Below are 16,016 nucleotides of genomic sequence, written 5' to 3' on the forward strand. Positions count from 1 at the left end.
GTAATCAATCTTCAGGTAAAAATATTTTTTCCTGAATTTCTTTGAATTTTTTGGGAATTTACTTGTGTCTTGTGGTTTTGGATTGCCCACAAGTCAATAATATCTTCAATATGCTTACCCTGTCAGTCTTTTGACATTTTTTATGGATTAAAAGAATAATTCTAAAGAGAAATATTATTAGAAAATAGTGGACGTTTAGCTTGATTTTATCATTAACCTCAGACCTGCCAACTCCCAAGATTAGCTCAATACAGGCAACCCACTTGTTATTGCTGATCAGTTTACAGAAATTCATTTGTACAGAACTCGCAATTCTTTACCTGAAAATTTACAATACAGAATAAAACTTGCATGGAATTTATGTAAGAAAATTTAAATAGATAAACAAAATGTATGTACTGATTCCTGAGGTATACCTCTTGACTATTCCTCTTCACCATCTCCTGTAAAGTTACTGTTCCCTTTTTTCGATTCTTCCCCTCCACCGTATCTGTTTCCAGGATGCTGCTTTCCTTTCTAGGACATCAGAGATGTTCTCCTTCTTCAAAGAATGGGGTTTTGCTTCCTCCACCATTGATGCTGCTCTTGCCCACATCTCCTCGATTTCCCAAACAACCGTGCTCACACCATCTTCCCACCGCCTTAACAATGATAGAGTCCCTCTTGTCTTGACTTACCACCAACAGCCTCTGCATCCTTCACATCATTCTCCCCATCTACTGCTATCTCCAAAGGCGATCCTACCAGTAAAAATATCTTTACCCCTTCGCTCTCTCCGCAACTCCCTTGTCCATTTGTCCCTCCCCACTAATCTCCCTCTCAGCACTTAACCCTGCAAGCAGCCAGCACCTGAAACTGACCATTTGCAGGCTGAGTTAGTAATTTAAAAAGGCAAATGCAATGTCAGCATTAATTTTGAGTAGACTAAAACATAAGATCAAGGACGTACTATTGAGGCTTGATAAGGCATTCATCAAACTGCATTTAGAATACAGTGAGAAATTTTAGTCCCTGTATCTAAGGCTACGTCCACACTATGCCGAATAATTTTGAAAACGAAGCTTTTTCTCTTCGTTTTGACCCTTCGTTTTGAAGCGGTGTTTTCATCCTCTGAAAACGGAGATTTTCAGAAACGGTCTCCAGAGTGAATAAATCGGAAAACGCCTAATATCCGTTATAGTGTGTACAGGGTAAACGGAGAGATTTAAAAACGCTGTCATGACAACACCACAACAACAATGCTTTTCTGCTTCGGCTTGGTACTGCGCAAGCACTGCCGGACGATTGTTATAACGCACAGTGGGTGTGACCGGCGTGAGAGTTAAATTGTAAAGTGAGCTTTTTTGACTTTTTAAAACCGCTGTCATGACGTGCCGGAACAGATGGCCGCAGCGCGGCATTTCGTTGTTTTCTTGAACACAACCCCCCACATAACCGAACAATTTCAGAACAGATGGCAACGAGACTGAAGCCAGAAGGGTTAGAAATGTACTCACCAAATACTTTGACCCATAGCTTACTGAATAAATAAGTGTACTCACTTTGCCCTGTTTTCTGTCCTTGCTTGTATGAAGGTGGTTTACCTATTTATGCAAGTACTTCTCTGACAATAGATGTGTAACAGCCTAATGTAACATTGTATGGAAATACAAGATAACACTGATGTAGACGTTTTATACATTTAGCAAGGTGCTTTATTAATGTAACAGAGTTAGTCAGTTTTTCCAATGTCCGTCGTCAGCCAGGTCATACTGTCCGTGAACTCCCTGTCGGTTGCCTCCATTCGCTCCAGTATTTATGTTTTTTTTAGTTTTAAGTCCTCCTACGCGAGAGCCAAGAGCTATTCCTTTGAAGTTTTTCTACTCTGTAACTGGACCAACATGCACTAAGTATACCGTTTCCTCTTCGCTTGTTTTCTGTGTGTCCTGCACATGCCCAGTAGGAGTTTCGCCCAAATATCTGTATTAGTGTGGACAGAGATATTTTGAAAAACGCTTAGTGTGTACGCCTGTCGTTTTTACTCGAAACCGGCGTTTTCAAGATTATCCGGCATAATGTGGACGTAACCTAAGAAAAAGATGTGCTGATCCTGGAGAGGCTTCAGAAAGTTTCCAAAAACGAAAGGCTTAAACTATGAGGAGTGTTTGATAGCTCTGGGCCGGTACTCAGAAGGATGAGGGAGAAATCTCTCATCACAAAGGGCTGTGGAGACCAAATCATTTGGTGTATTTAAGACAAAGATTGATAGATTCTTGGTTGGTAAGAGGGAGGAGGGTTATGTGATGAAGGTAGGAAAATGGGGCTGGAGGAAAAAAAAATTTCTATGATTAACTGGTGGTCTGAATAGGCCAAATAGCCTGAATTTGCTTCTATATCTCATGGTGTCATTTATTTTAATGGTCTTGAAACACAAATTTCTCCATTTTTTTTTCTCCATTTTAACAGTAAAGTGCTTTGGAATTCCAGAAGCCATCAAAAGTTATCTTTAAAAGCAATATGGCAAAAGCACAGCTGATTAACATTAGATGAAGTAACTATTACATTAATTGAATATAGAAATTACCCATCAAAATATGTATAGAAAATTTGATAAACTCATGATTTAGTCAGTAAAATCTTTTGGTCAGATATTCACTTGATGTAGATTCCAAACACCTTATTCAATATCCTATTATGTTTAAAGGAGGAAAAATACTTTATACTTTGTTGTCACCAAACAATTGATACTAGAGCGTACAATCATCATAGCGATATTTGATTCTGCACTTCCTGCTCCCTGGATTACAAAAAAATGACACATATTTTCAAATTTCCAGTTTATAATGATTCTGAAAAATAAATAATTCAGAGATGTCCATTTTTAACATTTATATTTGGGACCTTCAGAAATTGGACAAGGTTTATTATTTTCCTCCACTTGTTTAGATTCTTGATTTATTGTTTACTTATTTGTTTGTTGCGTTCCTCATTTGCAGCTTTGGAGCAGTTTGGTGATACGATACTGTTTACTACAGACGATGACATTCTGGATGCAATGTCCCAGTATGATGAAACATTTATGGCTGGTATTGATTATACTCTGCCACGTACATTTGAGGAAGAGCTCAATAGACCTGGTACTGCAAACGATGGAGAGGAGAGGCCATTCACACAAGCTGGCTTTAGGGCAGAGGATAAGCAGGTAAAAAAGTCTCCAAGTTCTATCTGCGCTGCCATGCTTAAAAATATGCTTATAGCTTTAATACCACATATTGTTTGCATAATTTAAAGTCAATTAGAAAAGGCTACACAGATTAAATTCTGGTTGTGGGAAAGAAAGCAGTGCTCAGCAGTAATTGGAGGAAGATTTACAAGTTTATTGTCATCTGATTGTACATGTATACAACCAAATCAATCTTTCCGAACCTTTTTTAGCCCAACACCTCCCTGAAGCACCTCCATACTAGCCAACGTCCCTCTTAGGCACAATATATTTTCCGGCGCCCCCGTAGTATAAAAACATGTCTACTATATACTAACATGAGAAAAATGAGTCTGCTTTATATTTTTATTTGTCTATAAACCTAGCTTACACAGTACCTGTGTGCTGTACAGCAGCTTTGATAGCAAGTGTGATCCTTGAGCTTGATGCTTTTTAACAAGAGTTGACATACCTGGTTCAAGTTGTGACAGCAAAAGCCTTAAGTCCCCATGTATAACAATGTCCAAGCAGTTTTGTATTTTGTGAGTATGTGGTTCACTGCACAGCAATGTAGGAAGATGGAAATGTAATGAAGAGCAGTTTGGTTCTTCTCCAAAGACCAGGAAACTTTGTATGACAGTGTAGCCACGTACCACAAATGCTGACATGCATTTTTGCTTCTTTGTCGTTCTGAATTTTATAATTTCTTCTTGCAAGCTCTCTTCCTGTTCTGCCACCTTGCAAAGAAACAGGTTAATAACCCAGTCATGAATTTCCAGATCGTTCAAATCCTTGAATCGATTCTGAAAATTCATCTTCAGTGACTGCAGGTATAAACCTGTGAAAGAGAGTGCCATACTTTCCATGCAGGGAAACAGTGAGAACATTCTTCTCTCAGTGTTTTGCTTCTATATTTCCAATTTTCTGATAAAAGTGGACACTGCACATTTTACCTGGATTAAATTGAAATTCTCACCCCGCAGTTTCATACGTATTTAGAATGTTCATTTTGCCATAGAGATCGGCTAGGTATGCCACATTTCCATGTAGAAGTTCAGTCTTGTTTCCCAAGCTCTTGTCGACTTTGAGCAAGAATTCAACCACAGTGTCAGAACGATCAAAGAAACATTTTAAGCAGCAGCCTTTTGACAGCCAACGCTCTTCAGTGTGAAGAAGCAAGCAATTAAACTCTTCATCATTACCTTGGCATATTGGTGAAATATTCTTCTATTTAATGGTTGAGCTTTAATTTTGTTGATAGTAGATATTATTGGAGTCATGCTTGAAAAAAGTCACTGGCAGAATTTTGTGGCTATGAGATATTGACAATGAATTACACAATGGGTTGTAAGCAGACTTGGAATTTTTTTTCAAAATCCCACTAAACCAACATAATGACCTGTCATATATGGTGTTGTATCTGTTGCACAAGAAATTATCTTCCTAATTGGAATACTTTTATCCTCAATATACATTAGGAGCTTGTTGCAGATTGATTGTCCATTGATAATTGTTCTTTTTACAAATGGGAATCTCTTTGAACATCTCAGAAGGAATCCTCAGGGTTGGCAGGTTCACTGATTGGCTCTATTTCACTGTTTGGTTCTGGCCAGTGCTGTATCATTGCGTGACCAGTTTTCCATAGAACTGTCGAGAAAGTTGAGAAGATATATTTGACTCACTAACTGTTATATTGCATGAACTCGTTCCGTGCTGCGAGGCAAGGGGAACTGTTTGGCACCCTGGTTGCTAATTTATGCATCCCCAATAATGTCCATTTGGTCGGTAAGGTCACATGATATTGCAGTGATTCAGGTGTGTTGTTACAATGAGTGCTTACCGCCTGCAGAGCTATAGTTCTTCCTGTGTTCTAGTGTCTCATCCATTTTATTGGAAGTGCCTATTCTATTAACATTCGGTTAGGTCTCATGCCTCAAGTTAGGGTGCTGCTTACTACCCCCCCCGCAAAAATCTTGAAAGCCTCCGGACACCTTCTATCTCCCCTGATGCCTCCTTAGGACACGTAACTGCCCCCCTGGGGAGGGGGCAGTCCCCCACCTCCCCATTGGGAATTACTGAACTAAATGAAACAAAGTTCCTCCAGACCATGGTGCATCTACAAATATATAGTGCCTATAAAAGTATTCCACCAGCTGGTGGTGTAGTGGCATCAGCACAGGACTTCGGAGCAAAGGCTCCTGAGTTCGAATCCAGCCAGCTCCCTTGCACACTTTCCATCTGTGCTGGGTTGAGTGTTGAGCTAGCAACTCGGGCTCGTAAAAATAAGAAAGCCTGCTAAAAAAAACGCCATCATGACAGCGTCCCGAGGACTCCACTTGGAGTTCAGGGTTTTCTTCTTCTTCTTCTATAAAAAATATTCACCCCCCCCCCCTTGGAAGTTTTAATGTTATATTGTTTTACAACATTGAATCACAGTAGATTTAATTAGGCTTTTTTTTGACACTGATTAACAGAAAAACTCATTCGTATCAAAGAGAAAACAGATCTCTCCAAAGTTAATTATTTCCAAATATAAAACACAAAATAATTGATTGCATAAGTATTCACCCCCCCCCCCTTAATATGACACACCAAATTATCACTGGTGCAGTCAATTTGTTTTAGACGTATTTTATTAAATGTCTACTCAAGGTGTTTCAATTGATTGTAGTAAAAATGCACCTGTATCCAGAAGGTCCAACTGCTGGTGAGTCAGTATTCTGGCTAAAACTACTCCAAGATCACTCCAGCAACTCCGCAAAAAAGTTATTGAAAAGCACAAATCAAGAGATGAACACAAGAAAATTTCCAAGTCACTGAATGTTGCTTAGAGTACAGTTAAGTCAATCGTCAAGAAATGGAAAGAATATGGCACAGCTATAAATCTGCCTAGAGCAGGCTGTCTTCAAAAACTGAGTGACCATGCCATAGTGAAGGAGGCCAGCAAGAGATCGATGACAGCTGTGGAGGAGTTACAAGCTTCAGTGGCTGAGATGGGAGAGACTGTGCATACAACAGCTGTTGTCCGAGTGCTTCAACCGCCGCAGCTTTATGGAAGAGTGGCAAAGAGAATGCCACTGTTGGGAAAAAAAACTCTCACGAAATTTCGGCTGGAGTTTCCTGGAAGAGGTGGGAGACTCTAAAGTCAGCTGGAAGAAGGTTTTATGTTCTGTTGAAACCAAAATTGAGCTTTTGGTCCATGAGACTAGACGCTATGTTTGGTGTAAGCCAAACACCGCACATTATCAAAAACTAACCATTCCTACCGTGAAACATGGTGGTGGCTGCATCACACTGTGGAGATGCTTCACTGATGCAGGCCCTGGAAGACTTATGAAGGTAGGGGGGAAAATGAATGTAGCAAAATACAGGGATCCTGGAGGAAAACCTTATATAGCCTTGGAGAGAACTGCGACTTGGGAGAAGATTTATTTTCCAGCAAGACAATAACCCCCAGCATAAAGCCAAAGCCACACAGGAATGGCTTAAAAACAGCAAAGTTAATGTCCTGGAGTGGCCAGATCAGAGTCCAGACCTCAGTCCAATTGAGAATTGTGGCTGGACTTGAAAAGGGGTGTTCACTCACGATCTCCATGCAATCTGACAGAGCTTGAGCAGTTTTGTAAAGAAGAATGGGGAAAAATTGCAGTCCAGATGTGCAAAACTGATAGAGACCTATCCACACAGACTCAAACCTGTTATCAAAGGTGCATCTACTAAATACTGACTTGAAGGGGGTGAATAATTATGCAATCAATTATTTTGTGTTTAATAATTGTGATAAATTTAGACCGATTTGTAGAAATTTGTTTCCACTTTGACACGAGTCTTTTCTCTTGATTAGAGTAAAAACAAACAAATTAAATCCACTGTGATTCCATGTAAATCAATTAAACATGAAACTTCCGGGGGGGGGGGGAGGGGGAATGAACACTTTTTATAGGCCCTGTACATCACATGCAGCACATAAAACAAAATATTACCACAATTAGCTTATTAAAATATCATTCAATGTGCATGTAGTGCACAACACTGGTAAACAGTAAATAGTACAGTAAAAGTTTGCTGTTCTAGTGACAAGACCTCAGTGGTGGCATGGTATTCATTAGTCTCACAGCCTGAGGGAAGAAGCTATTACCCAGTCTGGCAGTCCTAGTCCTGATGCTCCTGTACCTCTTTACTGAAGGTAATGGGTCAAAGAGATTGTGGTAGGGATCCTCAGCAATGTTCCGGGCCCTTTGGATACAATTCTCCAAGTAGATGTCTCAGATTGGGGTGGGGGGCGGGGTCGGGGACAGGGACCCTGGTGATATTCTTCACAGTTTTACAATTCTCTGTAGAAGTTTGCAGCTTTTGTCCCACACAATGATGCTGTATCTCAGAGGCTGTTTTTTAAAATAGAATTATTGATGATTTAGACTGATACCTAGAGTTTAATTTTAAAATTGGCATTTGACACAAAATTTGAAAATGTGGTGATAGAATGGAGAATAAGGGTACTTGGAAGTAGACTGTGGAAGAGGAGGTGAAGTAATTCATTTGGCAATAATGATGATTAAATATGGTTCTGGACAGAGAAACTTGTAAGTATGCAAACAATTGTGCACCTTTAGATGCTGAAAGGGCCCAGTTCTTTATAAATGAAAACTTCAGCCTAGAAATGCAATCATGTGGCACATCCCTTTGTGGGCTATGAATTTGAATTAAAACGTAAACTGATCATTAAGAAGCATAATCGTTGCTTTGAATGGAGGGTTATGGACCCTGTGTAAGCAGAAGGGATTAGTTTCCTTTGACATTTAATTACTAGTTTAATTAATTTGGTGCAACAAACTTTAATAAACCAACTGACTTTCACAGCTTTCGATTATACCTCTTCTCATCCTTTTACTTGTAAAAATGCTAATCGCTTTTTTCAGTTCCTACATCTCCGCCACATCTGTTCTCATGATGAGGCCTTCCATTCTAGGCCATCTGAGATGTCCTCTTACTTCAAAGAATGGGGTTTTCCTTCCACCACCATCGATGCTGTCCTCACCCACATCTCCTCCATTTCCCAGACATCTGCCGTCACCATATCTTCCCACAGCCATAATAAGGATAGGCCCCCCCTTGTCCATAACTACCACCCCATGAGCCTTCATATCTCCAGCATATCTCCATAACCTCTGCCATCTGCAACAGGGTCCTATCACAAAGCATACCTTTCCCTCCCCTCTCTCTGTTTTCTCCCTACATGACTCCATTGTCCACTCATCCATCCCCACTAATCTTCCTCCTGGCACTTATGCCTGCAAGTTCTGCACCTGTCCCTACACCACCTCAGTCACCAACATTCAGCGCTCCAAACTGTCCTTCTAGCTGAAGCAACACTTCACCTGCAAGCCTGTCGGGGTCATCGACTGCATCCGGTGCTCCCAGTATGCCCTCCTCTGCATCAGTGAGACCCCATGTAGATTAAGGGACTACTTCATTGAGCACCTTCACTCCACGAAAGGGATTTCCTGGTGGCCAGCCATTTCAGTTCGTCTTCCTATTCCACTATGTCAGTGATCGCCTCCTCAATCGCCTTGTTGAGGCCACACAGGCTGGAGGAGCACCACCTCATATTCTGGCAGAGTAGTCTCTACCTTGATGGCATAAACACTGATTTCTCTAACTTATGATAACCTCTCCACCCCAACCCCATTCTGGTTCCCTTCTCTCTCCTTCTCGTCACCTGTCCATCACCTCCCTCCTGGCACCACTCCTCATCCTCTCATTGGACTCCCCCTTCTTCAACCCGTCTACCTATCACCTCCCAGTTTCCATACTTCATGCCCTCTTTCCACCTTACCACTCACCCGGCTTCAACTTTCACCTGCCAGCTGGTATTCTTTTTACTCCTTTCTAGGCTTGATGAAGGGCCTCAGCCCAAAACTTTGACTGTTTACTCCCCTCTTTAGATGCTTGACCTGCAGAGTTATCCCATCATTTTGTGTGTATTCATCATGGGCTGAAGGGCCCATTCCTGTGTCCCTAATGTTGTATGTTCTAGCGAATGGTTTCTGAAATAAAATATTTGTGTCTGTAACAGCATTTTTGTTTACACCCTCCACTAGATCAAGTGAGTACAGGTTAACCACAACTTGTATTCCCAGATCCTCTTCATCTTTGCTATTCCAATTTAACCCTCGGCTGAAGTCGAGCTGAAGTTTTGGCTCAATATAGCAATGTGTCATTGCCATCTACTGGCAAAATGACTGTATTGCAGGGGAACAAACATTATTAAATACAAATGCAGTTTTAAACCAGATTACCATAGTGCCATTGTAGGTTCAAAACAATATAAAATATGGCAACTATGTGACAACTATGTGTCATCTCTTCCAACTATTGAAATTCCACATTTACAGGAGGAGGAACAATCGTTCTTATTGTCGGTTGGACTAGCCAGTCAGGTACTTGGTGAATATACTGGGAAAGGTAAGTATTTATATGCAACCCTAAGTTCCAATAACTTCAAAAGCATTATGAAGTTTTTATTCACCATATATTCTATATTTTGCTTGGGTTCTCAAACTGTTGATAAAATGTAGTTAATTTTTTTTTTTACTTAAGCCAATGTATAAATTGCTCATGCTGTATTGTAAAATGGGAAAAAATGTTGCTAAAACATTTCCACTGTGTTATAATGTCATTAAGTGGTTCAATTCTTCTGACTCTTATTTGAAATTCATAACACTCCTGCCCCAATTATTAGGTCTTCCAGTTGGGGCCAGAATGGAAATATCCTGTACTATCGCAACAGGAGGGAAAGAAAAGGCAGCCAAAGGACACCAAACCCACAACTTCAAAGCTTAGCTGTTACTCTCTGCGGTCTGCCAACATTTCACTCTAAGGCCAGCTGTGAATGCTAAATGTAGTAAAATGCAGTAGCTGCTAAACCCAAAGATATCTATTGAACTCAGTCAAAGTAACAAAGTATTAATACTTGTAACAACACCGTAATGGAATGTAAAAAGCATTTTCCCAGGTTTTTGCCCCCCTTTATTGGACTGAGTTAAATACCATTTTCAATGTGGTACACCAATACCCTTCAAAACCACTTCCCTTTGACCTCTAGTATATAAACTTTCAAAGATGTACGATTCTTTGGATGAAGAAATTCTCCATGCTTCAATGGTCAATCCATTATCCTCTGTCTATGCCTCATTTAAAAATATATTGGATGTTTTAAATCATTATTGATGGGATGAGGAGATAGGTTTTTTTTCTGGTTGATTGAAATTTGGAGGCCATACTGTATTGAACAGAAAGCAGGTGATTACTTTTTTCCTGCACAGAGTGTTTTGAATCTCGACTATGCTACCAGAAAAGTTGATAATTAAAGCAGACACTAATATCAGCCTTTAATACGGGTCCACAATCCCTTATCTGAAATCCTTGGGGCCAGTTGCATTTCAGAATTCAGAATTTTTTGGATTTCAGAAAATTGATAATTATATTGATAATTAACTTGTCTCGGTGCGTGTGGACTTTAGGACCCGGGGGAGCTCTGGACCTATGCACATCCTCCCATATACTTTAAATCACCTCTAGATTACTTATAATACCTAATACAATGTAAATGCTATGTAAATAGTTCTTATACTGTATTGTTTAGGGAATAATGACAAGAAAAAAGTCTGTACATACTCAAACAACGAGTGCTGGAGAGAGAACTTCCAGGTTTTCACGATCCGCACTCTTTTACAAATAATATTACAGTTTATTTATAAATATACTGATAAATCAAATATTGGGATAATTATAGACCATAAATACACTAGTACATTTTATTTCCATCAAAAACATTCAATAAAACTTAAAAATATGCAGCTTTAAACGAACTGAATCAAACATGACTTATTGGTAAATGACTTATTGGAATAAATGTAGAACATAAATACTCTAGGACATATATAGGTTCAAACTAAGCTAAATACATACAGGTACCACTAGTTAAGTTGCATTACGTCTGGCAAACAAAGCTAAATACTCTACAGGTACCTGATGGGCCAGGAACAGGATTCTCAAGTTATGAAGCAGCACTACGACAAATGGCACTTTTAAAGACTTCTTTAAGTGTCATCTGTCTCATTAACATAGGTTTATGTCTAAGCAATCTCTCTTTAACTGAGTAAACTGCCATAATCTCTTGCTCACTGATAAATGCACATTGTTCAAGGCCAGATCACACATTTTCACCATATCGTCTATGGGGATTTTTTCACCTGTGTTCACTAGGTCATCATCATCACTACTATCTTCATGCTTATCTGTATTTAACACCATTTCAGCAATTTCCCCAACACTCAAGGAATGCACAACAGGTGCATCATTGTCAAAGTTCAGCATTTCTTCGATGTCAGCTTCCTCTAACTTATTTACACTTTCGTTCGGTAACATTTTAGCGTAAGTTACGAGGTTTGATATCATCATCTTCTCATTAGTGACATGATATCCTTCAAAGTCTTGATCTGTAGGTTCAACAAAGTCAACAGTGAACACAAAATATCAGTGAACAGCAAATGCACGTGTAACCAGTACGAGTGCTGAGCCACAACTGACGTCTGGCAGCCTCTACTAGTGCTGCCACGTCTCACCTGAGTGACGTCAGCTGGTGGCGCACCAATAGTCATAGTCATAGTCATACTTTATTGATCCCGGGGGAAATTGGTTTTCATTACAGTTGCTCCATAAATAATAAATAGTAATAGAACCATAAATAGTTAAATAGTAATATGTAAATTATGCCAGTAAATTATGAAATAAGTCCAGGACCAGCCTATTGGCTCAGGATGTCTGACCCTCCAAGGGAGGAGTTGTAAAGTTTGATGGCCACAGGCAGGAATGACTTCCTATGACGCTCAGTGCTGCATCTTGGTGGAATGAGTCTCTGGCTGAATGTACTCCTGTGCCCACCCGGTACATTATGTAGTGGATGGGAGACATTGACCAAGATGGCATGCAACTTAGACAGCATCCTCTTTTCAGACACCACTGTGAGAGAGTCCAGTTCCATCCCCACAACATCACTGGCCTTATGAATGAGTTTGTTGATTCTGTTGGTGTCTGCCACCCTCAGCCTGCTGCTCCAGCACACAACAGCAAACATGATAGCACTGGCCACCACAGACTCGTAGGACATCCTCAGCGTCGTCCGGCAGATGTTAAAGGACCTGAGTCTCCTCAGGAAATAGAGACAGCTCTGACCCTTCTTGTAGACAGCCTCAGTGTTCTTTGACCAGTCCAGTTTATTGTCAATTCGTATCCCCAGGTATTTGTAATCCTCCACCATGTCCACACTGACCCCCTGGATGGAAACAGGGGTCACCGGTACCTTAGCTCTCCTCAGGTCTACCACCAGCTCCTTAGACTTTTTCACGTTAAGCTGCAGATAATTCTCACACCATGTGACAAAGTTTCCTACCGTAGCCCTGTACTCAGCCTCATCTCCCTTGCTGATGCATCCAACTATGGCAGAGTCATCCGAAAACTTCTGAAGATGACAAGACTCTGTGCAGTAGTTGAAGTCCAAGGTGTAAATGGTGAAGAGAAAGGGAGACAAGACAGTCCCCTGTGGAGCTTCAGTGCTGCTGATCACTCTGTCGGACACACAGTGTTGCAAGCACACGTACTGTGGTCTGCCAGTCAGGTAATCAAGAATCCATGATACCAGGGAAGCATCCACCTGCATCGCTGTCAGCAGAGCAGTGCGGATGGTGTTGAACAAAGTCAGAGTCAGCATGGTTTTGTAAAAGGAAAATCATGTCTGACGAATCTCATAGAATTTTTTGAGGATGTAACTAGTAGAGTGGATAGGGGAGAACCAGTGGATGTGGTATATTTGGATTTTCAAAAGGCTTTTGACAAGGTCCCACACAGGAGGTTAGTGTGCAAACTTAAAGCACACGGTATTGGGGGTAAGGTATTGATGTGGATAGAGAATTGGTTGGCAGACAGGAAGCAAAGAGTGGGAATAAACGGGACCTTTTCAGAATGGCAGGCAGTGACTAGTGGGGTACCGCAAGGCTCAGTGCTGGGATCCCAGTTGTTTACACTATATATTAATGATTTGGATGAGGGAATTAAATGCAGCATCGCCAAGTTTGCAGATGACACGAAGCTGGGCAGCAGTGTTAGCTGTGAGGAGGATGCTAAGAGGATGCAGGGTGACTTGGATAGGCTAGGTGAGTGGGCAAATTCATGGCAGATGAAATTTAATGTGGATAAATGTGAAGTTATCCACTTTGGTGGCAAAAACAGGAAAACAGATTATTATCTGAATGGTGGCCGATTAGGAGAAGGGAAGGTGCAATGAGATCTGGGTGTCATTATACACCAGTCATTGAAAGTGGGCATGCAGGTACAGCAGGCGGTGAAAAAGGCAAATGGTATGCTGGCATTTATAGCAAGAGGATTCGAGTACAGGAGCAGGGAGGTACTACTGCAGTTGTTCAAGGCCTTGGTGAGACCACACCTGGAGTATTGTGTGCAGTTTTGGTCCCCTAATCTGAGGAAAGACATCCTTGCCATAGAGGGAGTACAAAGAAGGTTCACCAGATTGATTCCTGGGATGGCAGGACTTTCATATGATGAAAGACTGGATGAACTAGGCTTATACTCGTTGGAATTTAGAAGATTGAGGGGGGATCTGATTGAAACGTATAAAATCCTAAAGGGATTGGACAGGCTAGATGCAGGAAGATTGTTCCCGATGTTGGGGAAGTCCAAAACGAGGGGTCACAGTCTGAGGATAAAGGGGAAGCCTTTTAGGACCGAGATTAGGAAAAATTTCTTCACACAGAGAGTGGTGAATCTGTGGAATTCTCTGCCACAGGAAACAGTTGAGGCCAGTTCATTGGCTATATTTAAGAAGGAGTTAGATATGGCCCTTGTGGCTAAAGGGATCAGGGGGTATGGAGGGACGGCTGGTACAGGGTTCTGAGTTGGATGATCAGCCATGATCATACTGAATGGAGGTGCAGGCTCGAAGGGCCGAATGGCCTACTCCTGCACCTATCTTCTATGTTTCTATGAATGCACTGGAGAAGTCAAAAAACATGACCCTCACTGTGCTCGCTGGCTTGTCCAGGTGGGCGTAGACACTGTTCAGCAGGAAGATGATGGCATCCTCAACTCCTAGTCGGGGCTGGTAGGCGAACTGGGATCTAAGTGTGGCCTGACCATAGGCCGGAGCAGCTCAAGCCAAACAAGGCTTGTTACGACACGCTCCACACTCCACGAAAAAAACTTCGGTTTTCAGAGCTTTTCAGATTTCAGAGTTTCGGATAAGGGATTGTGGACCTGTAACAGATTAAAGGAGTGAATAAAATACATTAAAGGGGTATGGATACAGAACAGATTCATGTGATTGGAACTATTGTATGTGTGGATGATAAACACCAACGTGACTGGGCTCATTAACTTGTACTGTAATGTTTATATAATTCTGACTAAAGTAAGAAAGGAATGGATCGCTACCAGATTGAATTTGTGCATCTATTTCTGAACATGTATTTGGGAATCAGTATGTTTTTCTATATAAACTTCTTTTCTTTAAACCTAGCTGTACAGCTAAATTTCACAGCTACATGGGGAGATTCCCACTACCTTGGATTGACTGGACTGGACGTTATAGGCAAAGATGGGCAAGCACTACCTGTCACAATGGACATTATTGAAGCAAAGCCAAGAGATCTGAATGAACTGCCAGAATATGATGAAGACAGTAGGACATTGGACAAGTACATAATATTAATTGACTATTTAAACAAATTAATTTAACTCTGAGAGTTAAGCCTAGGGCTATATGAAATACACTCATGTTGACCCCTGGTACTCTTTCTAGATAGTACTTATGCTGGACTTTCACTTAAACTTTTATTTTAATGATGTATCATTTTGCAACTTGGAAAGAGCTGTCTGTGGATTATTTCCTCACTGGCTGACAGATTTTACAAAAGTAAGCTCAGATCTATTTGTAGCCTGTGATAAAAATTATTGACAGTGTGATTTTAAAAGTGTGGCCACATAGGACCTGTGAAATGTGCCTGAGTAGCCCAGATAGACATTGTGCTTAGGGCTGAATATTCAGCAACTATTTGTTACCTGAACTACATCGATCAGGAGCTAATATTCTCCATTTAATCGTTGACTTCAGGTGAATAGTATTGAATGGATGTTAAATCAATGAGTACATAAGAACAAGTAGTTTTCAATAACTGACAATTAATTGATCATCAGTATGAAAGTTATGGGTTAAGTGAAAGAAGATGCAAAGCACCTTTCTTGGAGTTCAGAATAGTTATTGCGGGCATTGTAACAATCCAGTCTTTAAAAAGCCAGAAAAGGCAGGAATAAAAAAAGAAGCCCACAAGTTAAAGGAATTGGCTCCATGAACTTCACTGACTTCAATCCTGATTAGTTCAGAATAGATTAAGAACCAACGCTTATGTCTATGTGAGTACTTTTCAGCCCATCAGTTCTTAATACCCCCGCCTTTCGAGCGTTCGCTTTACGAAACCTCACTGTTATGAAAGACCTACTTTAGTACCCTGTTTTCGCATACAGAAGGTGTTTTCACTGTTACGAAAAGAATCAGCACGCGATAAAAGGCAGCGCGTGCCCCGAGCAGCTGCTCTCCCCCAGATTCTGAACAGCATTGCTTTAACACGTGCCTGTGAGCAGCCGTTTGCAAGATGAGTTCTGAGGTATTGGAAAAGCCTGAAAGAGCTCGTAAAGGTGTTACACTTAGCGTAAAACTAGACATAATTAAACGTTTTGATCGTGGTGAGCGAAGTAAGGACAA

The 16,016-nt window shown here is 40.8% G+C and overlaps 1 protein-coding gene across 8 annotated transcripts in view; it reads left to right on the forward strand.

The window, feature by feature from the left end:
* katnip (katanin interacting protein) overlaps nt 1-16,016 on the forward strand; it is a 144,590-nt gene that overhangs the window by 71,895 nt on the left and 56,679 nt on the right. For all 8 annotated transcript variants that reach the window (XM_072268548.1, XM_072268544.1, XM_072268543.1 and 5 more), the window contains 3 exons: nt 2,976-3,181; nt 9,577-9,646; nt 14,775-14,952. In XM_072268548.1, coding sequence (XP_072124649.1) covers nt 2,976-3,181; nt 9,577-9,646; nt 14,775-14,952 — 454 coding nt within the window. The remainder of the gene's footprint in view (nt 1-2,975; nt 3,182-9,576; nt 9,647-14,774; nt 14,953-16,016) is intronic.

This window comes from Mobula birostris, chromosome 9 (assembly GCF_030028105.1).
Source record: "Mobula birostris isolate sMobBir1 chromosome 9, sMobBir1.hap1, whole genome shotgun sequence".
Lineage (NCBI taxonomy): Eukaryota > Metazoa > Chordata > Chondrichthyes > Myliobatiformes > Myliobatidae > Mobula > Mobula birostris.